The sequence below is a fragment of the Poecile atricapillus genome (genome assembly GCF_030490865.1).
Source record: "Poecile atricapillus isolate bPoeAtr1 chromosome 30 unlocalized genomic scaffold, bPoeAtr1.hap1 SUPER_30_unloc_3, whole genome shotgun sequence".
Taxonomy (NCBI): domain Eukaryota; kingdom Metazoa; phylum Chordata; class Aves; order Passeriformes; family Paridae; genus Poecile; species Poecile atricapillus.
The window spans coordinates 1-21997 of NW_026708979.1; the positions used below are offsets into that span (position 1 = coordinate 1).

Genomic DNA, 21997 nt, shown 5'->3' on the forward strand with positions numbered 1-21997 from the left:
TCCTCCCAGTCCCTCCCAGTATAAACCAGTATAAACCAGTCCAAACCAGTCCCTCCCAGTCTAAACCAGTATAAACCAGTGCGAACCAGTCCCTCCCAGTCCCTCCCAGTCTAAACCAGTATAAACCAGTCCAAACCAGTCCCTCCCAGTCTAAACCAGTATAAACCAATCCAAACCAGTCCCTCCCAGTCCCTCCCAGTCTAAACCAGTCCCTCCCAGTATAAACCAGTATAAACCAGTATAAACCAGTCCAAAAAAGGGACCCAAGAGACTCCGGCAGGGCTGAACCATTTTATTGAGGGGGGGGAATTTTTTGGGGGGGATTTTTTGGGATGGGAAAATTTTGGGAATTTTTGGGATTTTCTTGAAGGGAAATTTTTGGGAATTTTTGGGAATTTTTTGGGGAATTTTTTGGGAATTTTTTGGGAATTTTTTGGGAATTTTTTGGGGAATTTTTGGGAATTTTTTGGGAATTTTTGGGGTTTCCCCTCCCCCAACTCATCCCAGGAGGATTCACAGCTGGGGGGGGGGAGGGGGGGGAAATTCCCAAATTTTGGGTGGAAAATCCCAAAAATTTGGGTGGAAAAAATCCCAAATTTGAGAGGGGGGGGGGGGAGGGGCGAAAATTTGGCGGGAAAATCCCAAAATTTGGGAAAAAATCCCAAAATTTGGGGGGAAATTCCATTTTTTTTGGGGGGGGGGGGGAGGTTGGGGTGGGTCAAATCTCGGGATCATCCCAAAATTTTTTGGGGGAATTTTTGGGAATTTTTTATTGGGAATTTTTTTTGGAAATTCCCAAAAATTTGGGGAAGAAATTCCAAATAATTCAGATTTTTTTGGAGGTTTTTGGGATCAAAGCGAGATCTGAAGATCCCAAATTTTTTTTTGGAGGTTCCCAAATTTTTTTTGGGAATTCTCGAATTTTTTTGGGGAATCCCTGAACTTGGTACAGTCCAAAATAGGGGGAGAAAAACACAAAAAAAAGCCACAAAAATTCAAATTTTTTGGGAATTTTTCGGGATTTTTTTGGTATTTTGGGGGAATTATTTGGGATTTGGATCCCAAATTTTTTGTGGGAATTCCCAAATTTTTTTGGGAATCCCTGAACTTGGTACGCTCCAAAATAGGGGGAGAAAACCTCAAAAAAATGTGAAAAAATCGAATTTTTGGGGGAAATTTTGGGGATTTTTGGGGGAGTTTTTGGGACTTGGATCCCGAATTTTTTTTGGGATGAATTCCCGAGTTTTTGGGATCAGATGAGAAACTGAACTTGGTAGGGTCCAAAAGAGGGGGCAAAAATCGCAAAAAAATGTGAAAAAAATCGAATTTTTGGGGGATTTTTTTGAGGATTTTTTTTGGATTTTTTGGGATTTGGATCCCAAATTTTTTGTGGGAATTCCCAAATTTTTTTGGGAATCCCTGAACTCGGAACAGTCCAAAATAGGGGGAAAAAATTGCAAAAAATGGCAAAAAAAGGCAAAAAAATCGAATTTTTTTGATTTTTTTCAGGATTTTTTCGGGATTTTTTTGGGAATTTTTGGGATTCGGATCCCGAATTTTTTTTGGGATGAATTCCCGAGTTTTTGGGATCAGACGAGGAACTCCTGAACTTGGTACGCTCCAAAATAGGGGGAGAAAACCTCAAAAAAAAGTGAAAAAAATCGAATTTTTGGGGGAAATTTTGGGGATTTTTGGGGGATTTTTTTGGGATTTTTTGGGATTCGGATCCCGAATTTTTTTTGGGATGAATTCCCGAGTTTTTGGGATCAGATGAGGAACTCCTGAACTTGGTACGCTCCAAAATAGGGGGAGAAAACCTCAAAAAATGTGAAAAAAATCGAATTTTTGGGGGAAATTTTTGGGATTTTTGGGGGAATTTTTGGGATTTGGATCCCGAATTTTTTTTGGGATGAATTCCCGAGTTTTTGGGATCAGAGGAGAAACTCGTGAACTTGGTACGCTCCAAAATAGGGGGAAAAAAACGCAAAAAAAAGGCAGAAAAATTCAAATTTTTGTGATTTTTTTCGGGATTTTTTCGGGATTTTTTGGGATTCGGATCCCGAATTTTTTTTGGGATGAATTCCCGAGTTTTTGGGATCAGACGAGGGATCCCGAGGGCTGAGGGAAGTCGGGGTTGGTGAAGCTGAAGCCCTCGAACTCGGCCTGGTCCAGCCCCGCCAGGACCAGCGCGTCCGGGGGCGTCAGAGCCGGCGGCGCCCGCGTGAAAAAATGATCGAAATTCTCCCCGTTCCGACCGCACTTTTTGGGGGAAAAAAAGGCGGATTTGGGAAAAAACGGGGTGGGAAAATGGGGGGAAATTGGGGGGAAAAAATGGGGAAAAATGGGGAAATTTGGGGAAAAAATGGGGGAGAAAAGGGGAAAAAAAGGGAAAAAATGGGGGAAAATTTGGGGGAATTGGGGGAAAATTTGGGGGAAATTGGGAAAAAAATGGGGAAAATTTGGGGGGAAAATTTGGGGAAAAATGGGGGAGAAAAGGGGAAAAAAAGGGAAAAAATTGGGGGAAAATTTGGGGGAAATTGGGGGAAAAATGGGGAAAATTTGGGGAAAATTGGGGGAAATTGGGGGAAAATTGGGGGAAATTTTGGGGAAATTTTGGGGAAAAAATGGGGAAAGAATGGGAGAGAAAAGGGGAAAAAAGGGAAAATTTTAGGAAAATTTTTGGGGGAAATTGGGGAAAAAATGGGGAAAATTTTGGGGGAATTTTGGGGAAATTTTGGGGAAAAAATGGGGAAAAAATGGGGGAGAAAAGGGGAAAAAAAGGGAAAAAATTGGGGGAAAATTTGGGAAAATTTGGGGGAAAATTTGGGGGAAATTGGGGAAAAAATGGGGAAAATTTGGGGAAAATTGGGGGAAATTGGGGGAAAATTGGGGGAGAATTTGGGGAAATTTTGGGGAAATTTGGGGAAATTTGGGAAAAAATGGGGAAATTTGGGGGAAAAATTGGGGGAAAATTTGGGGGAAATTGGGGAAAAAATGGGGAAAATTTTGGGGGAAATTGGGGAAAAATAGGGAAATTTGGGAGGAAAATTTGGGGAAAAAATGAGGAAAAATGGGGAAAAATTGGGGGATAATTGGGGGAAATTTGGGGAAAATTTGGAGGGAAAATGAGGAAAAATGAGGGAAAAAAAGAGTAAAAAAAGGGAAATTCAGGGATTAAAAATGGGGAAAAAAGGGGTAAAAATGGTGTAAAAAGGGGGAAAAATCGGGAAAAATGGGAAAAATAAGGGATTAAAAATAGGGAAAAAAAAGTGAAAAATAGGGAGGAAAAAAAGGGAGAAAATAGAGAAAAAATGGGGGAAAAAGGGGAAATTAAGGGATAAAAAAATGGAAAAAAGGGGGGAAAAATAAGGAGAAAATGGGGAAAAAATGGGGGGAAAAGGAAAAAGAAGAATTCGAAAGAAAATAAAAGAAAAGAAGAGAAAAAAGGAAAAAAGAAGAAATAAAAAGGGAGGAAAATAAAAGGAAAAGGAAAAGAAAGAAAAAGGAAACCCAAAAAAAACCCAAAAAAAACCCCAAAAAAACCCAAAAAGGAAAAAAAACACAAAAAAAAAACCCCAAAACCCCAAATTTTTCCCCAAAAAACCCCAAATTCCATCAAAAAACCCCAAATTCCAGCCCCAAAATTCCCGAAAATCCCAAATTTCCACCCCAAAAATCCCAAATTTCCCCCCAAAAAAGCAAAACGGACAAACACAGAGAGAGAGAAAATCGGGATCAGAGGGGGGAGCCCAAAATCCGGGAATTTGGGGGAAATTGGGGAAAAATTGGGGGAATTTTGGGGAAAAATTGGGGAATTTTGGGGAAAAATTGGGGGAATTTTGGGGGAATTTTGGGGAATTTTGGGGAAAAATTGGGGGAATTTTGGGGAAAAATTGGGGGAATTTTGAGGAATTTTGGGGAATTTTGAGGAATTTTGGGGAATTTTGGGGAATTTTTGGGGGAATTCTGGGGAATTTTGAGGAGTTTTGGGGGAAAAATTGGGGAAGTTTTGGGCAAATTTTAGGGAAAAATTGGAGGAATTTTTGGGGAATTTTCGGTGAAAATTTTAGGGAATTTTGGGGAAAAATTGGGGAAATTTTGGGGAATTTTGAGGGAATTTGGGGGAATTTGGGGGGAAAAAATTTGGAATTTTGGGCAAATTTTAGGGAAAAATTGGAGGAATTTTTGGGGAATTTTGGGGGAAAATTGGGGAAATTTTGGGGAATTTTTGGGGAATTTTTTGGTATTTTTGGGGGAAAATTTGGGGGAATTTCAGGCAAATTTTAGGGAAAAATTAGAGGAATTTTGGGGGAATTTTGGGGAATTTTGGGGGGAAAATTTGGGGGAATTTCAGGCAAATTTTAGAGAGAAATTGGAGGAATTTTGGGGGAATTTTTTGGGAATTTTGGGGGAAAATTGGGGGAATTTCGGGCAAATTTTAGAGAAAAATTGGAGGAATTTTGGGGGAATTTTAAGGGAATTTTGGGGGAAAATTTGGGGAATTTGGGCAAATTTTAGGGAAAAATTGGAGGAATTTTTGGGGAATTTTGGGGAATTTGGGGGAATTTTGGGGGAAAAATTTGGGGGGATTTGGGAAAAATCTGGGGGAAAAATTGGAGAAATTTGGGGGAATTTTGAGGGAAAAAATTGGGGGAATTTTAGGGAAAAATTGGGGAAATTTGGGGGAATTTTGGGGAATTTTTTGGGAATTTTGGGGGAAAAATTTGGGGGAATTTTGGGCAAATTTTAGGGAAAAATTGGAGGAATTTTTGGGAATTTTTGGAATTTTGGGGGAAAAATTGGGGAAATTTTGGGGGAATTTTAAGGGAATTTTGGGGGAAAAGTTTGGGGGAATTTTGGGCAAATTTTAGGGAAAAATTGGAGGAATTTTGGGGGGAAAAATTGGGAGAATTTTGGGCAACTTTTAGAGAAAAATTGGAGGAATTTGGGGGAATTTTGAGGGAAAAAATTGGGGCAATTTTAGGGAAAAATTGGGGAAATTTGGGGAATTTTTTGGGGAATTTTTTGGGAATTTTGGGGGAAAATTTGGGGGATTTTCAGGCAAATTTTAGGGAAAAAATGGAGAAATTTTGGGGGAATTTTGGGTAAATTTTGAGTAATTTTGGGGGAAAAATTTGGGGGAATTTTGGGCAAATTTTAGGGAAAAATTGGAGGAATTTTGGGGGAATTTTAAGGGAATTTTGAGGAATTTTGGGGGAAAAATTTGGGGAATTTCGGGCAAATTTTAGGGAAAAATTGGAGAATTTTGGGGGAATTTTGGGGAATTTTGGGGAAAAATTGGGGAATTTTGGGGAAAAATTGGGGAAATTTTGGGGAATTTTGGGGGAATTTGGGGGGAAAAAATTTGGAATTTTGGGCAAATTTTAGGGAAAAATTGGAGGAATTTGGGGGAATTTGGGGGAAATTTGGGGAAAAATTGGGGAATTTTTTGGGGAATTTTAAGGGAATTTTGGGGGGAAAAATTGGGGGAATTTTGGGCAAATTTTAGGGAAAATTTGGAGGAATTTTGGGGGAATTTTGGGGGAATTTTGGGGAATTTTTGGGGGAAAATTTGGGGGGATTTGGGAAAAACCTGGGGGAAAAATTGGAGAAATTTTGGGGGAATTTTGGGGAATTTTGGAGGAAAAATTGGGGAAGTTTTGGGGGAATTTTAAGGAAATTTTGGGGAATTTTGGGGGAATTTTAAGGGAATTTTGAGGAATTTTGGGGGAAAAATTTCAGGGAATTTCAGGCCAATTTTAGGAAAAATTGGAGGAATTTTGGGGAAAAATTGAGGGAATTTTGGGGGAAAAATTGGGGAAATTTGGGGGAATTTTAAGGGAATTTTGGGGGGAAAAAATTGGGGAATTTGGGCAAATTTTAGGGAAAAATTGGAGGAATTTTGGGGAATTTTGGGGAAAAATTGGGAAAAGTTTTCGGGAAAATCAGGAAAAAATTGGGGGAATTTGGGGAAATCTTGGGGGAATTTTTTGGGAATTTTTTTGGAATTTTTTTTTGGGAAAAATTTGGAGGAATTTGGGAGAAAAATTTGGGTATTTTTTTATTTTTATTTTTGGGGGATTTTAGGAGGATTTTTCGGGAATGGATTTTCCAAGGATTTTTGGGAATTCTGGGAAAAATCCAGGAAAATTTGGGGAATTCTTGGGGCATTTTTGGGACATTTTTTGGCATTTCGAGGCCATTTTTGGACGGATTTTCGCGGGGATTTCGAGGAAAATTCCGGATTTTTTTTGGGAATGGCTTTTCCAAGGGATTTTTGGGAATCTTGGAAAAATCCAGGAAAATTTGGGGAATTTTGGGCATTTTTGGGACTTTTTTTGGCGTTTCGAGGCCATTTTTGGACGGATTTTCGCGGGGATTTCGGGGAAAATTCCGGATTTTTTTTGGGAATGGCTTTTCCAAGGGATTTTTGGGAATCTTGGGAAAAATCCAGGAAAATTTGGGGGAATTTTCCAGGGAATTTGGGATGTTCTGGGGTCGTTTTTTGGCATTTCGAGGCCATTTTTGGACAGATTTTCGCGGGGATTTCGGGGAAAATTCCGGATTTTTTTTGGGAATGGTTTTTCCAAGGGATTTTTGGGAATCTTGGGAAAAATCCAGGAAAATTTGGGAAGATTTGGGGCATTTTTTGGGATATTTTTTGGCATTTCGAGGCCATTTTTGGACGGATTTTCGTGGGGATTTCGAGGAAAATTCCGGATTTTTTTTGGGAATGGCTTTTCCAAGGAATCTTTGGGAATCTTGGGAAAAATCCAGGAAAATTTGGGGGAATTTTCCAGGGAATTTGGGACGTTCTGGGGACGTTTTTTGGCATTTCGAGGCCATTTTTGGACGGATTTTCGCGGGGATTTCGGGGAAAATCCAGATTTTTTTTGGGAATGGCTTTTCCAAGGGATTTTTGGGAATCTTGGGAAAAATCCGGGAAAATATTGAGGAAAATTCAAGGGAATTTGGGACATTTTTGGGACATTTTTTGGCATTTCGAGGCCATTTTTGGTCGGATTTTCGCGGGGATTTCGGGGAAAATTCCGGATTTTTTTTGGGAATGGCTTTTCCAAGGGATTTTTGGGAATTTTGGGAAAAATCCGGGAAAATATTGAGGAAAATTCATGGGAATTTTGGGGCATTTTTGGGACATTTTTTGGCGTTTTGAGGCCATTTTTGGACGGATTTTCGCGGGGATTTCGGGGAAAAATCCGGATTTTTTTCGGGAATGGCTTTTCCAAGGAATCTTTGGGAATCTTGGGAAAAATCCAGGAAAATTTGGGGGAATTTTCCAGGGAATTTGGGACGTTCTGGGGACGTTTTTTGGCATTTCGAGGCCATTTTTGGACAGATTTTCGCGGGGATTTCGGGGAAAATTCCGGATTTTTTTGGGAATGGCTTTTCCAAGGGATTTTTGGGAATTTTGAGAAAAATCCGGGAAAAATTGGGAAGATTTGGGGCATTTTTGGGACATTTTTTGGCGTTTCGAGGCCATTTTTGGACGGATTTTCGCGGGGATTTCGGGGAAAATTCCGGATTTTTTTTGGGAATGGCTTTTCCAAGGGATTTTTGGGAATTCTGGGAGCACTCACCGGGCGGGGGGTGAAGGGGGGCGGCACCTCCAGGCGCTCCAGGCGTTCCCAATCCGTGCGGCGGAAGAAGGGATGAGCCCGAACCTCCTGCTCCCCCCCCGGCCCCGCTCCCAACCTTTTCCCGGGATGTTTCGTCAGGAACTGCGGAAAATTCCAGAAATTCCTCCATTTTTCCCGGAAAAACAAAAAAAAAACCCCGTGAAAAACGGAGGAAAAACGGGGAAAAAACAGCCGGGAAAAGTTGGGAATTTGGGATTGGGATTAAAGGGAATTGCTGGGAAATTTGTCCTGGAATTGTTGGAATTCCCAAATAAATTGGGGAAAATTAGGGGGGATTGGGAGGGAAAATTGGGGGAAAAGTTGGGGGAAAAATGGGGAAAAAATTGGGGAAAAGACACAAAAAAATGGGGAAAAATCTGGGAAAATTGGGAAAAAAAAATCAGGAAAAATTGGGAAAAAAACCACCAAAAAAATGGGAAAAATTGGGAAAAAATTAGGAAAAATTGGGAAAAAACTGGGAAAAAATTGGGAAAAAAATCAGGAAAAATTGGGAAAAAAAAGCACCAAAAAAATGGGAAAAATAATCAGGAAAAATTGGGGAAAAAAAAACACCAAAAAATTGGGAAAAATTGGGAAAAAATTGGGAAAAAATTGGGAAAAAATTGGGAAAAAAATCAGGAAAAATTGGAAGAAAACACCAAAAAAATGGGAAAAATAATCAGGAAAAATTGGGAAAAAAAAAACACCAAAAAATTGGGAAAAAATTGGGAAAAATTGGGAAAAAAATCAGGAAAAATTGGGGAAAAAAAACCCACCAAAAAATTGGGAAAAAATTGGGAAAAAATTGGGAAAAATTGGGAAAAAAATCAGGAAAAAAAACCCACGAAAAAACTGGGAAAAAAATTGGGAAAAATTGGGAAAAAACCACCAAAATATTGGGAAAAAATTGGGAAAAAAAACCCCAAAAAATTGGGAAAAATAATCAGAAAAATTGGGAAAAAACACAAAAAAATTGAGAAAAAATTGGGAAAAAACCACAAAAATAATGGGAAAAATCATGAAAAATAGGGAAAAATTGGGAAAAAAATCAGGGAAAATTGGGAAAAATCCACCAAAATATTGGGAAAAACTGAAAAAATTAGAAAAAAACCACCCAAAAATTGGCAAAAAATTGGGAAAAAGTGGGAAAAAAACACCAAAAAATTGTGAAAAGTTGGAAAAAAAATCAGGAAAAATTGGGAAAAAAACCCACCCAAAAATTGGGAAAAAATTGGGAAAAATTGGGAAAAAACCCACCAAAAAATTGGGAAAAAATTGGGGAAAAATTGGGAAAAAAATCAGGAAAATTTGGGAAAAAATCCCACAAAAAATTGGGAAAAAATTGGGAAAAAATTGGGAAAAAAATCAGGAAAAATTGGGGAAAAAAAATCCACCAAAAAATTGGGAAAAATTGGGAAAAAAATTGGGAAAAAAATCAGGAAAAATTGGGAAAAAAAACCACCAAAAAATTGGGAAAAAATTGGGAAAGAATTGGGAAAAAAATCAGGAAAAATTGGGGAAAAAAAAACACCAAAAAATTGGGCAAAAATTGGGAAAAATTGGAAAACAAACACCAAAAAATTGGGAAAAAATGGGAAAAATAGGAAAAAAAACACCAAAAAATTGGGAAAAAATTGGGAAAAATAATCAGGAAAAATTGGGAAAAAAAACCACCAAAAAATGGGAAAAAATTGGGAAAAATTGGGAAAAATTGGGAAAAAAATCAGGAAATATTGGGGAAAAAAAACCACCAAAAAATTGGGAAAAAATTGGGAAAAAAATTGGGAAAATTGGGAAAAAAATCAGGAAAGATTGGGAAAAAAAAACCACTAAAAAATTGGGAAAAAATTGGGAAAAAAATTGGGAAAAATTGGGAAAAAAATCAGGAAATATTGGGGAAAAAAAACCACCAAAAAATGGGAAAAAATTGGGAAAAAATTGGGAAAAATTGGGAAAAAAATCAGGAAATATTGGGAAAAAAAAACCACCCAAAAATTGGGAAAAATTGGGAAAAATAGGAAAAAAAAAACACCAAAAAAATGGGGAAAAATTGGGAAAAAATTGGGAAAAAATTGGGAAAAAATTGGGAAAAAATTGGGAAAAATAATCAGGAAAAATTGGGAAAAAACACCAAAAAATTGGGAAAAAATTGGGAAAAATTGGGAAAAAAATGACAAAAAAATCAGGAAAAATCGGGGGTGAAAGGGATTGAGTTGGGAATGGTTGGGAATTTTGGGATTGTTGGGAATTGTTGGAATTTTTGGGAATTGTCGGGAATTGTGGCTCACCCCCTTGCAGATGGCCACGGCCTCGCGGGACAGGGATTTGGATACGTCACCGTCTGCTCCAGGATGGATTGGAAAAGCTCATCCTCATCCTCGCCGTCAAACGGGGGCTGCAGGGAGCACAAAGAGTCCCAAAATATTCCCAAAATATTCCCAAAAATATTCCCAAAAAAATCCCCAAAATATTCCAAAAAATCCCCAAAATATTCCCAAAAAATCCCCAAAATATTCCCAAAAAATCCCCAAAAACTCCCCCCAAAAATCCCCAAAATATTCCCAAAAAACCCCCAGAATATTCCCAAAAAATCCCTAAAATATTCCCCAAAAAAACCCCCCAAAACCCCCTCCAAATATTCCCAAAATATTCCCAAAAAACCCCAGAATGTTCCAAAAAAAACTCACCAATGATCCCCTAAAATATTCCCAAAAATAATCCCCAAAATATTCCCAAAAAAATCCCCCCAAAAATCACCAAAATATTCCAAAAAACCCCCAGAATATTCCCAAAAAATCCCCCCAAAATCCCACAAATTCCCCAGAACATTCCCAGAATATTCCCAAAAAATCCCCAGAATATTCCCAAAAAACCCCCAGAATGTTCCCAAAAAATCCCCAAAATATTCCCAAAAAAACCCCAAATGTTCCCAAAAAATCCCCAAAATATTCCCAAAAATCCCTCAAAATATTCCCAAAATATTCCCAAAATATTCCAAAAATATTCCCAAAAAAAACCCCAGAATATTCCCTAAAAAATCCCTAAAATATTCCCCAAAAAAAACCCCCAAAACCCCCCCCAAAATATTCCCAAAATATTCCCAAAAAAACCCCAGAATGTTCCCAAAAAATCCCCAAAATATTCCCAAAAAACCCCCTCAAAAAATCCCGAAAATCCCCCCAAAAATCCCCAAAATATTCCCAAAAAATCCCCAAAATATTCCCAAAAAATCCCTAAAATATTCCCAAAAAATCCCCAGAATGTTCCCAAAAAAATCCCCCCCAAATCCCCCAAATATTCCCAAAAAATCCCCAAAATGTTCCCAAAAAATCCCTCCAAAAATCCCAAAATATTCCAAAAAACCCCCAGAATATTCCCAAAAAAATTCCCCCCAAAATCCCCAAAATCCCCAAAATATTCCCAAAAAAATCCCAAAATATTCCCAAAAATCCCCAAAATATTCCCAAAAAATCCCCAAAATATTCCCAAAAAACCCCCAGAATATTCCAAAAAATCCCTAAAATATTCCCCAAAACCCCCTCCAAAATATTCCCAAAAAAAACTCCAGAATGTTCCAAAAAAACTCACCAATATCCCCAAAATAGTTCCAAAAAAATCCCCAAAATATTCCCAAAAAAATCCCCCCAAAAATCCCCAAAATATTCCCAAAAAATCCCCAAAAATCCCCAAACATTTCCAGAATATTCCCCATAAAATTCCCCCCAAAATCCCCAAAATATTCCCAAAAAATCCCCCCAAAATATTCCCAAAAAAGCCCCAGAACGTTCCCAAAAAAATCCCCAAAAAATCCCACAAATTCCCCAGAACATTCCCAGAATATTCCCCAAAAATGCCCAAAATATTCCCAAAAAATGCCCAAAATATTCCCAAAAAATCCCCAAAATATTCCCAAAAAATCCCCAAAATATTCCCAAAAAATCCCCAAAATATTCCCAAAAAATTTTAGCAAAATTCCCCCCAAACCCCAAAAATGACCCTGAAATTATCCCAAAAATTCCCCAAAAATTTATTCCAAAAAATTCCCAAAAATTATCCCAAAATTTATCCCAAAAATCCCCAAACTTTATCCCAAAATTCCCTTAAAATTATCCCAAAAATTCCCAAAATTTATCCCAAAATTCCCTTAAAATTATCCCAAAAATCCCCAAATTCTCCCCAAAATTCTCCCCAAAATTCCCCCAAAATTTATCCCAAAATTCCCTTAAAATTTATCCCAAAAATTCCCAAAATTAATCCCAAAAATCCCCAAAATTTATCCCAAATTCCCAAAATTAATCCCAAAAATTCCCAAAATTTATCCCAAAAATTCCCAAAATTTATCCCAAAATTCCCCCCAAATTTATCCCAAAAATCCCCCAAATTTATCCCAAAATTCCCTTAAAATTTATCCCAAAAATTCCCAAAATTAATCCCAAAAATCCCCAAAATTTATCCCAAAAATTCCCAAAATTCCCAAAAAACCCCTTAAAAATTCCCGATTTTTTCCTCCAAATCCCTCAGATCCTTCCCAAATTTCTTCAGGAGCTCCCAAATTCCCGAAAATTCCCAAAAATTCCCAAAAATTCCCGAAAATTCCCGAAAATTCCCGAATTTCCTCACCTGCCCCGCCAGCATCTCGTAGAGGAGGACGCCGAAGCTCCACCAATCCACGGATTTTCCATAGGGTTGGTAGGCGATAATCTGGGAATTTTGGGATCCCAAATTATCCCAAGATTCCCAAAATTTGGGAAAATTCCCAAAATTTGGGAATTCCCAAAAAAAAACCCGGGAAAAAGGAGAAAAATTCGAATTTTTGGGGTTTTTTTGGGGTTTTTTTTGGGGTTTTTTGGGGGTTCTGGAATGTTGGGAATTGTGGGAATTGTGGGAATTTTGGGAATTTTGGGAATTCCCAAATTTGTGCTTCCCAAAGTCTGAAAAATTCCCAAAAATCCCCCAAAAAATCCCAAAAAAAATCCCAAAATTTCCCCCAAAATTCAAAAGAAAATGAAAAAAATTTTGATTTTTTGCTCTTTTTTCCTGTATTCCCCAAAATCCCGGGAATTTCAGGAATTTTGGGAATTCCAAGAGTTCTGAAAATTCCAGGAATCCCAAAAAAACCCCAAAAATCCCCAAGAACCCCCCAAAATTTCCAAAAAAACCCCGAAAAAATCCCCCAAAAATCCGATTTTTTCCCTTTTTTTTTGTTGTATCCCCCCAAAATCCCGGGAATTTTGGGATTTTTGGGAATTCCAGGAATTCCAGGAATTCTGGGAATCCCAGCAATTCCCAAAAAACCCAAAAATCCCCCAAAAAACCCTAAAAATCCCCCCAAAAATCAAAAAAATTTCCAAAAAAATCCAATTTTCTTCCCTTTTTTTTTGCTGTATCCCCCCAAAATCCCGGGAATTTTGGGATTTTTGGGAATTCCAGGAATTCCAGGAATCCCAGAAATTCCCAATCCCCAAAAACCCCAAAAAAACCCCCAAAAATCCCCAAAAATCCCAAAAAAAGCCAAAAATAATTTTAAAAAAATCCAATTTTTTCCCTTTTTTTTTGCTGTATCCCCCCAAAATCCTGGGAATTTCAGGATTTTTGGGAATTCTGGGAATTTTGGGAATTCTGGGCACCTCTGGAGCGATGTAATCGGGGGTTCCACAGAAAGTCCGGGTGGTGTTTCCAGGGAAAATATTTTCCTTGCACATCCCGAAATCCGTGATTTTCACGTGGCCCTGAGCATCCAGCATGACGTTATCCAGCTTCAAATCCCTGGAAAAGGAAAAAATGGGAATTCCTGGGAATTCTGGGAATTTTTCAGAATTTTCTGGGAATTTTTTTGGATTTTTTGGGATTTTTTTTGGATTTTTTTGGATTTTTTTTTATTTTTTTTTATTTTTTTTTATTTTTTAGGGATTTTTTTTTATTATTTTTTGGGGATTTTTTGGGATTTTTTTGGGAATTATTTTGGAAATTTTGGGGAATTTTTTGGGAATTTTTTGGGAATTTTCCTGGATTTTTTAGGGAATTTTTTGGAATTTTTTGGAATTTTTTTTTAAAATTTTTTAGGGAATTTTTTGGGATTTTTTGGGATTTTTTGTTTTTTTTTTTTGTTTTTTGGGAATTATTTTGGAAATTTTGGGGAATTTTTTGGGAATTTTTTTTGAATTTTCCTGGATTTTTTAGGGAATTTTTGGGAATTTTTTGGAATTTTTTGGGGAATTTTTTAGGGAATTTTTTGGGATTTTTTCTTTTTTTTTTGGATTTTTTAGGGATTTTTTGGGGATTTTTTTGGGATTTTTGGGGGGATTTTTTGGGATTTTTTTGGTCCAGCATGACGTTATCCAGCTTCAAATCCCTGGAAAAGGAAAAAATGGGAATTCCTGGGAATTCTGGGAATTTTTGGGAATTTTCTGGGAATTTTCTGGGATTTTTTGGGATTTTTTTGGGATTTTTTTAAAATTTTTTTTGGATTTTTTTTGGATTTTTTTTTTATTTTTTAGGAATTTTTATTTATTTTTTTGGGATTTTTTGGGGGTTTTTTAGGAATTATTTTGGAAATTTTGGGGGAATTTTTTGGGAATTTTTTGGGAATTTTTTGGGAATTTTTTGATATTTTTCAGGGAATTTTGGGGGATTTTTTTGGGATTATTTTGGGATTTTTTAAAAATTTTTTCGGGATTTTTTTGGCTTTTTTTAGGAATTGTTTTGGAAATTTTGGGGAATTTTTTGGGAATTTTTTGGGAATTTTTCTGGATTTTTTAGGGAATTTTTTGGAATTTTTTGGAATTTTTTTGGATTTTTTCGAGAATTTTTTGATATTTTTCAGGGAATTTTGGGGAATTTTTTTGGGAATTTTTTGAAATTTTTTTGGATTTTTTTGGGATTTTTTTGGTCCAGCATGACGTTATCCAGCTTCAAATCCCTGGAAAAGGAAAAAATGGGAATTCCTGGGAATTCTGGGAATTTTGGGGAATTTTCTGGGAATTTTTGGGGATTTTTTGGGATTTTTCTTTTATTTTTTTTTATTTTTTAGGGATTTTTTTATTATTTTTTTGGGATTTTTTGGATTTTTTTAGGAATTATTTTGGAAATTTTGGGGAATTTTTTGGGAATTTTCTGGGAATTTTTCTGGATTTTTTAGGGAATTTTTGGGAATTTTTTTGAATTTTTTTTAAAATTTTTTAGGGAATTTTTTGGGATTTTTTGGGGATTTTTTGGGATTTTTTGGGGATTTTTTGGGATTTTTTTGGTCCAGCATGACGTTATCCAGCTTCAAATCCCTGGAAAAGGAAAAAATGGGAATTCCTGGGAATTCTGGGAATTTTTGGGAATTTTCTGGGAATTTTTTGGGGATTTTTTTGGAATTTTTTGGGATTTTTTTGGATTTTTTTTTATTTTTTTTTATTTTTTAGGGATTTTTTTTTATTATTTTTGGGGGATTTTTTGGGATTTTTTTGGGAATTATTTTGGAAATTTTGGGGAATTTTTTGGGAATTTTTTGGGAATTTTTCTGGATATTTTAGGGAATTTTTGGGAATTTTATTGGGAATTTTTTGGGATTTTTTTTTGGATTTTTTTGGATTTTTTGGGGATTTTTTGGGATTTTTTGGGGATTTTTTTGGTCCAGCATGACGTTATCCAGCTTCAAATCCCTGGAAAAGGAAAAAATGGGAATTCCTGGGAATTCTGGGAATTCTGGGAATTTTCTGGGATTTTTTGGGGGATTTTTTGGATTTTTTTTGGTTTTTTTTGGCATTTTTAAAAATTTTTTCAGGATTTTGTTTTTGGTTTTTTGGGAATAATTTTGAAATTTTTGGGGAATTTTTTGGGAATTTTTTGGGAATTTTTTGATATTTTTCAGGGAATTTTTGGGAACTTTTTGGGATTTTTTTGGATTTTTTTTTATTTTTTAGGGATTTTTTTTATTATTTTTTTGGGATTTTTTTGGGTTTTTTTCGGAATTATTTTGGAAATTTTGGGGAATTTTTTGGGAATTTTTTGGGAATTTTTCTGGATTTTTTAGGGAATTTTTTTGAATTTTTTGAAATTTTTTTGGATTTTTTGGGAATTTTTTTGGAATTTTTTTGATCCAGCATGATGTTATCCAGCTTCAAATCCCTGGAAAAGGAAAAAATGGGAATTCCTGGGAATTTTGGGAATTTTTGGGAATTTTCTGGGAATTTTTGGGATTTTTTGGGGATTTTTTTTGGAATTTTTTAAAATTTTTTCAGGATTTTTTTGGGGTTTTTTTGGGAATTATTTTGGAAATTTTGGGGGATTTTTTGGGAATTTTTTGGGATTTTTTTGGGAATTTTGGGGGAAATTTTGGGGTTTTTTTGGGAATTTTTTGGGAATTTTTTGGGAATTTTGGGGGATTTTTGGGGGATTTTTTTTTAGTTTTTTGGGAATTTTTTGGGAATTTTTTAGGAATTTTTTTTGGATTTTTGGGGGGATTTCTTTGGATTCTCTGGGAATTTTGGGGGGGGATTTTTTGGGAATTTTTTGGGAATTTTCTGGGGATTTTTTGGGAATTTTTTAGGAATTTTTGTGGAATTTTTGTGGAATTTTTGTGGAATTTTTTAGGGATTTTTAGGGAATTTTTTAGGGATTTTTTGGGAATTTTTTGGGAATTTTTTAGGAAATTTTTGGGAATTTTTGTGGAATTTTTTAGAGATTTTTAGGGAATTTTCTGGGAATTTCTTGGGAATTTTTTAGGAATTTTTGTGGAATTTTTTAGGGATTTTTTGGGAATTTTTTAGGAATTTTTGTGGAATTTTTTAGGGATTTTTTTTTTAATTTTTCAAGAATTTTTTCAGGATTTTTTTTTTTTTAATTTTATGGAATTTTTCAGTGGAATTTTCATGGAATTGTTGGGAATTTTGGGAATTTTGGGAATTCTGGGGCTCACCTGTAGATGATCCCTTGGTTGTGGAGGAAGAAGAGGCCGATGGCGATTTCAGCTGCGTAAAAACTGGGAAAAAAATGGGAAAAATCAGGAAAAATCGGGAAAAATTTGGGATTTCAGGGATTTGGGGAAACTCCAAAAAATTCGGGAAAAATCCCCGGGATTTTTTGGGATTTTTTAAAAATTTTTGGGGATTTTTTTTGGAATTTTTTGGAATTTTTTGGGGATTTTTTGGGGGGATTTTTGGGATTTTTTGGGAATTTTAGGGGATTTTTTTTTTAATTTTTTGGGATTTTTTTGGAATTTTTTGGGATTTTTTTGGGATTTTTTGGGATTTTTCTTTTGAATTTTTTGGAATTTTTTTGGAATTTTTTGGAATTTTTTGGAAATTTTTGGGAATTTTTTGGAATTTTTTGGGGATTTTTTGGGGATTTTTTTGGAATTTTTTGGGATTTTTTTGGGAATTTTTTTGGGAATTTTTTGGGATTTTTTTGGGAATTTTTTGGGATTTTTTTGGAATTTTTTGGGGAATTTTTTTTTGGAATTTTTTGGAATTTTTTGGGAATTTTTTGGAATTTTTTGGGATTTTTTTTGGGAATTTTTGGGATTTTTTTTGGGAATTTTTGGGTGGAAATTTGGATTTTTTTGGGAATTTTGAGGATTCCAGGGGGATTTTTGGGAATTTTGAGCTTCCCAAAGTGGATTTTTCCAGGGTTTTTTTTGCTTTTTGAGTCATTCCGAGGAATTCCTGGAATTTCCTGGGAATATTTTTGGGATAAATCCCAAAATTTTGACTTTTTGAGGTGAATTTTGGGCAAATTTGAGCCAAATTTTTGGGAATTTTTGGGAATTTTTTTGAATTTTCCGGAATTTTGATCGATTTTCCCGGGGATTTTTCCGGAATTTCCCTTTCTGGAGCTTTTCCAAGGAATCCCTGGAATTTCCTGGGAATATTTTTGGGATAAATCCCAAAATTTTGACTTTTTGAGGTCAATTTTGGGCGAATTTGAGCCAAATTTTTGCGAATTTTCTGGAATTTTCCGGAATTTTGACCGATTTTCCCGGGGATTTTTCCGGAATTTCCCTTTCTGGAGCTTTTCCAAGGAATCCTTGGAATTTCCTGGGAATATTTTTGGGATAAATCCCAAAATTTTGACTTTTTGAGGTGAATTTTGGGCGAATTTGAGCCAAATTTTCGGGAATTTTCCGGAATTTTGACCGATTTTCCCGGGGATTTTTCTGGAATTTCCCTTTCTGGAGCTTTTCCAAGGAATCTCTGGAATTTCCTGGGAATATTTTTGGGATAAATCCCAAAATTTTCGTTTTTTAAGGTGAATTTTGGGTGAATTTTGGGTGAATTTTGGGTGAATTTTTTGGAATTTTCGGGAATTTTGACCGATTTTCCCGAGGATTTTTCTGGAATTTCCCTTTCTGGAGCTTTTCCAAGGAATCCTTGAAATTCCCTGGGAATATTTTGGGATAAATCCCAAAATTTTGACTTTCTGAGGTGAATTTTGGGCGAATTTGAGCCAATTTTTTGTGAATTTTTTTTAATTTTCGGGAATTTTGATCGATTTTCCCGGGGATTTTTCCGGAGTTTCCCTTTCTGGAGCTTTTCCAAGGAATCCTTGGAATTTCCTGGGAATATTTTTGGGATAAATCCCAAAATTTTGACTTTTTGAGGTGAATTTTGGTTGAATTTGAGCCAAATTTTTTGGAATTTTCCGGAATTTTGACCGATTTTCCCGGGGATTTTTCCAGAATTTCCCTTTCTGGAGCTTTTCCAAGGAATCCCTGGAATTTCCTGGGAATATTTTTGGGATAAATCCCAAAATTTCGACTTTTTGAGGTGAATTTTGGGTGAATTTTGGGCGAATTTGAGCCAATTTTTTGTGAATTTTCTGGAATTTTTGGGAATTTTGACCGATTTTCCCGGGGATTTTTCCGGAATTTCCCTTTCTGGAGCTTTCCCGAGGAATTCCCGAGGATTTCCCGGGAATTTGGGGTTGGAATTCCGGGAATTCCGGGAATTCCGGCCTCACTCACGCCGCGTGCGGCTCCTTGAACTTCCCGACCTGCTGGATGTGGTACATGAGGTCGCCGCCGGTGACGTATTCCATCACAAAGTACAGCCGGTCCTGCCGCCCAGTTTGCACCAGTTTGGACCAGTTTGGACCAGTTCACTCCCAGTCCCCTCCCAGTTCATCCCAGAGCCCAAAAATTCCCAAATTCCCATGAAATTCCCAAAAAATTCCAGCCCCAAATGAAGATTTTGGTACCCAAAAGAGCCTGGAATGGAGCAAGGTCAGCCCAGTTTGGACCAGTTTGGACCAGTTCACTCCCAGTTCATCCCAGTTCACTCCCAGTCCCCTCCCAGTTCATCCCAGAGCCCAAAAATCCCCAAATTCCCACGAAATTCCCAAAAAATTCCAGCCCCAAATGAAGATTTTGGTACCCAAAAGAGCCTGGAATGGAGCAAGGTCAGCCCAGTTTGGACCAGTTTGGACCAGTTCACTCCCAGTTTGGACCAGTTCACTCCCAGTCCCCTCCCAGTTCATCCCAGAGCCCAAAAATTCCCAAATTCCCACGAAATTCCCAAAAAATTCCAGCCCCAAATGAAGATTTTGGCACCCAAAAGAGCCTGGAATGGAGCAAGGTCAGCCCAGTTTGGACCAGTTTGGACCAGTTCCCTCCCAGTTTGGACCAGTTCACTCCCAGTCCCCTCCCAGTTCATCCCAGTTCCATCCCAGTATCCCAGTCACTCCCAGTCACCTCCCAGTGCCCATTCCCAGTCCCTCCCAGTGCCATTCCCAGTGCTCCCAGTGCCTCCCAGTCCCTTCCAATCACTCCCAGTCCCCTCCCAGTTCATCCCAGTTCCATCCCAGTCACTCCCAATCCCCTCCCAATGCCCATTCCCAGTGCTCCCAGTGCCTCCCAGTGCCATTCCCAGTGCTCCCAGTGCCTCCCAGTCCATCCCAGTCCCCTCCCAGTCCATCCCAGTCCCCTCCCAGTCGCTCCCAGTCCCCTCCCAGTCCATCCCAGTCCCATTCCCACTGCTCATTCCCCATTCCCAGTGCCATTCCCAGTGCTCCCAGTGCCTCCCAGTCCCCTCCCAGTCGCTCCCAGTCCCCTCCCAGTCCATCCCAATCCCCTCCCAGTCACTCCCAGTCCATCCCAGTTCCATCCCAGTCACTCCCAGTCACTCCCAATCCCCTCCCAGTGCCATTCCCAGTGCTCCCAGTGCCTCCCAGTCCCCTCCCAGTCGCTCCCAGTCCCCTCCCAGTCCATCCCAATCCCCTCCCAGTCACTCCCAGTCCATCCCAGTTCCATCCCAGTCACTCCCAGTCACTCCCAATCCCCTCCCAGTGCCATTCCCAGTGCTCCCAGTGCCTCCCAGTCCCTCCCAATCCCATCCCAATCCCATCCCAGTCCCTCCCAGTTGCTCCCAGTCCATCCAATCCCTTCCCAGTCCATCCCAGTCCATCCCAATCCCCTCCCAGTCCCTCCCAGTCCATCCCAGTCCATCCCAATCCCCTCCCAGTTCATCCCAGTCCCATTCCCAGTGCCCATTCCCCATCCCAGTCCCATTCCCAGTGCTCCCAGTCCCTCCCAGTCCATCCCAGTCCCCTCCCAGTGTTCCCAGTTCCATACTGGTGTCTGGAACGTGGAATGGAGCCGTGTCAGGAAGTGGGGGCGGGGTCCCAGTGCCAGGACCCGCCCCTCCCCCACATTCCCAGTGCCATTCCCAGTGCTCCCAGTGCCTCCCAGTCCCTTCCAATCCCTTCCCAGTCTGTCCCAGTCCATCCCAGTCCATCCCAGTCCCCTCCCAGTCCATCCCAATCCCATTCCCAGTGCCCATTCCCCATTTCGAATGCCATTCCCAGTGCTCCCAATCCATCCCAATCCCATTCCCAGTGCTCCCAGTCCCTCCCAGTTGCTCCCAGTCCATCCCAATCCCCTCCCAGTCCATCCCAATCCCCTCCCAGTCCATCCCAATCCCCTCCCAGTCACTCCCAGTCCATCCCAGTTCCATCCCAGTCACTCCCAATCCCTCCCAGTGCCCATTCCCAGTCACTTCCAGTGCCATTCCCAGTGCTCCCAGTGCCTCCCAGTCCATCCCAATCCCCTCCCAGTCACTCCCAGTCCCTCCCAGTTCCATACTGGTGTCTGGAACGTGGAATGGAGCCGTGTCAGGAAGTGGGGGCGTGGTCCCAGTGCCAGGACCCGCCCCTCCCCCACATTCCCAGTGCCATTCCCAGTGCTCCCAGTGCCTCCCAGTCCATCCCAGTCCCCTCCCAGTGTTCCCAGTTCCATACTGGTGTCTGGAACGTGGAATGGAGCCGTGTCAGGAAGTGGGGGCGGGGTCCCAGTGCCAGGACCCTCCTCTCCACCAGCGCCGAGGCTGCATCATCATCCTGCACCACCACGTCCTTCTTCAGGATCTTCACTGCAAACAGCTCAGCCGAGCCTCTCCGCTCCGCCAGCATCACCTGCAGAGGGTCGGGAATGTTCCAGAAATTTCTGGGAATTTTTTGGGAATTTTTTGGGAATTTTTCCCATTTTTTTCTGATTTTTTTTGGATTTTTTTTGGATTTTTTTGGATTTTTTTTCGGATTTTTTGGGTTTTTTCCAACTTTTTTGGGTTGTTCTGAGGTCAGATCTTGATCCCAAAATCTTTGGAATTTTCTGGAATTTTTGGGAATTTTTTGGGAATTTTTTGGGAATTTTTCCCATTTTTTTCCGATTTTTTTTTTATTTTTTTCTGATTTTTTTTCGATTTTTTTCTCATTTTTTACCGTTTTTTCGGGATTTTTTGGGGCTTTTTTCAACAGTTTTGGGTTGTTCTGAGGTCAGATCTTGATCCCAAAATCTCTGGAATTTTCTGGAATTTTTGGGAATTTTTTGGGAATTCTTTGGGAATTTTTCCCATTTTTTTCCGATTTTTTTTCGATTTTTTTCGGATTTTTTTTGGATTTTTTTTTTATTTTTTTTCAATTTTTTTTCGGATTTTTTGATTTTTTCCAACTTTTTTGGGTTGTTCTGAGGTCAGATCTTGATCCCAAAATCTCTGGAATTTTCTGGAATTTTTGGGAATTTTTTGGGAATTTTTTGGGAATTTTTCCCATTTTTTTCCGATTTTTTTTCGATTTTTTTTGGATTTTTTTTCGATTTTTTTCTGATTTTTTACCGTTTTTTCGGGATTTTTGGGGGCTTTTTTCAACAGTTTTGGGTTATTCTGAGGTCAGATCTTGATCCCAAAATCTTTGGAATTTTCTGGAATTTTCTGGAATTTTTGGGAATTTTTTTGGGAATTTTTCCCAGCATTTTTTAGGAATTTTCGGGGCTGTTTTTGGGGCACCACCACGTCCTTCTTCAGGATCTTCACTGCAAACAGCTCAGCCGAGCCTCTCCGCTCCGCCAGCATCACCTGGAGAGGGTCGGGAATGTTCCAGAAAAT

General features: G+C 38.5%; 1 protein-coding gene across 1 annotated transcript in view; it reads right to left on the reverse strand.

Annotated features, from left to right (window-relative positions):
• Nucleotides 1-2096: 2096 nt before the first annotated feature.
• PRKCG (protein kinase C gamma) overlaps nt 2097-21997 on the reverse strand; it is a 41140-nt gene continuing 21239 nt past the window's right edge. Inside the window, 9 exon segments of the mRNA XM_058828325.1 lie at nt 2097-2259; nt 7599-7739; nt 9926-9963; nt 9966-10032; nt 12258-12338; nt 13265-13403; nt 16543-16605; nt 18586-18677; nt 20856-21029. Of these exon segments, the coding sequence (XP_058684308.1) occupies nt 2098-2259; nt 7599-7739; nt 9926-9963; nt 9966-10032; nt 12258-12338; nt 13265-13403; nt 16543-16605; nt 18586-18677; nt 20856-21029 (957 nt within the window). The 3' untranslated portion in view covers nt 2097.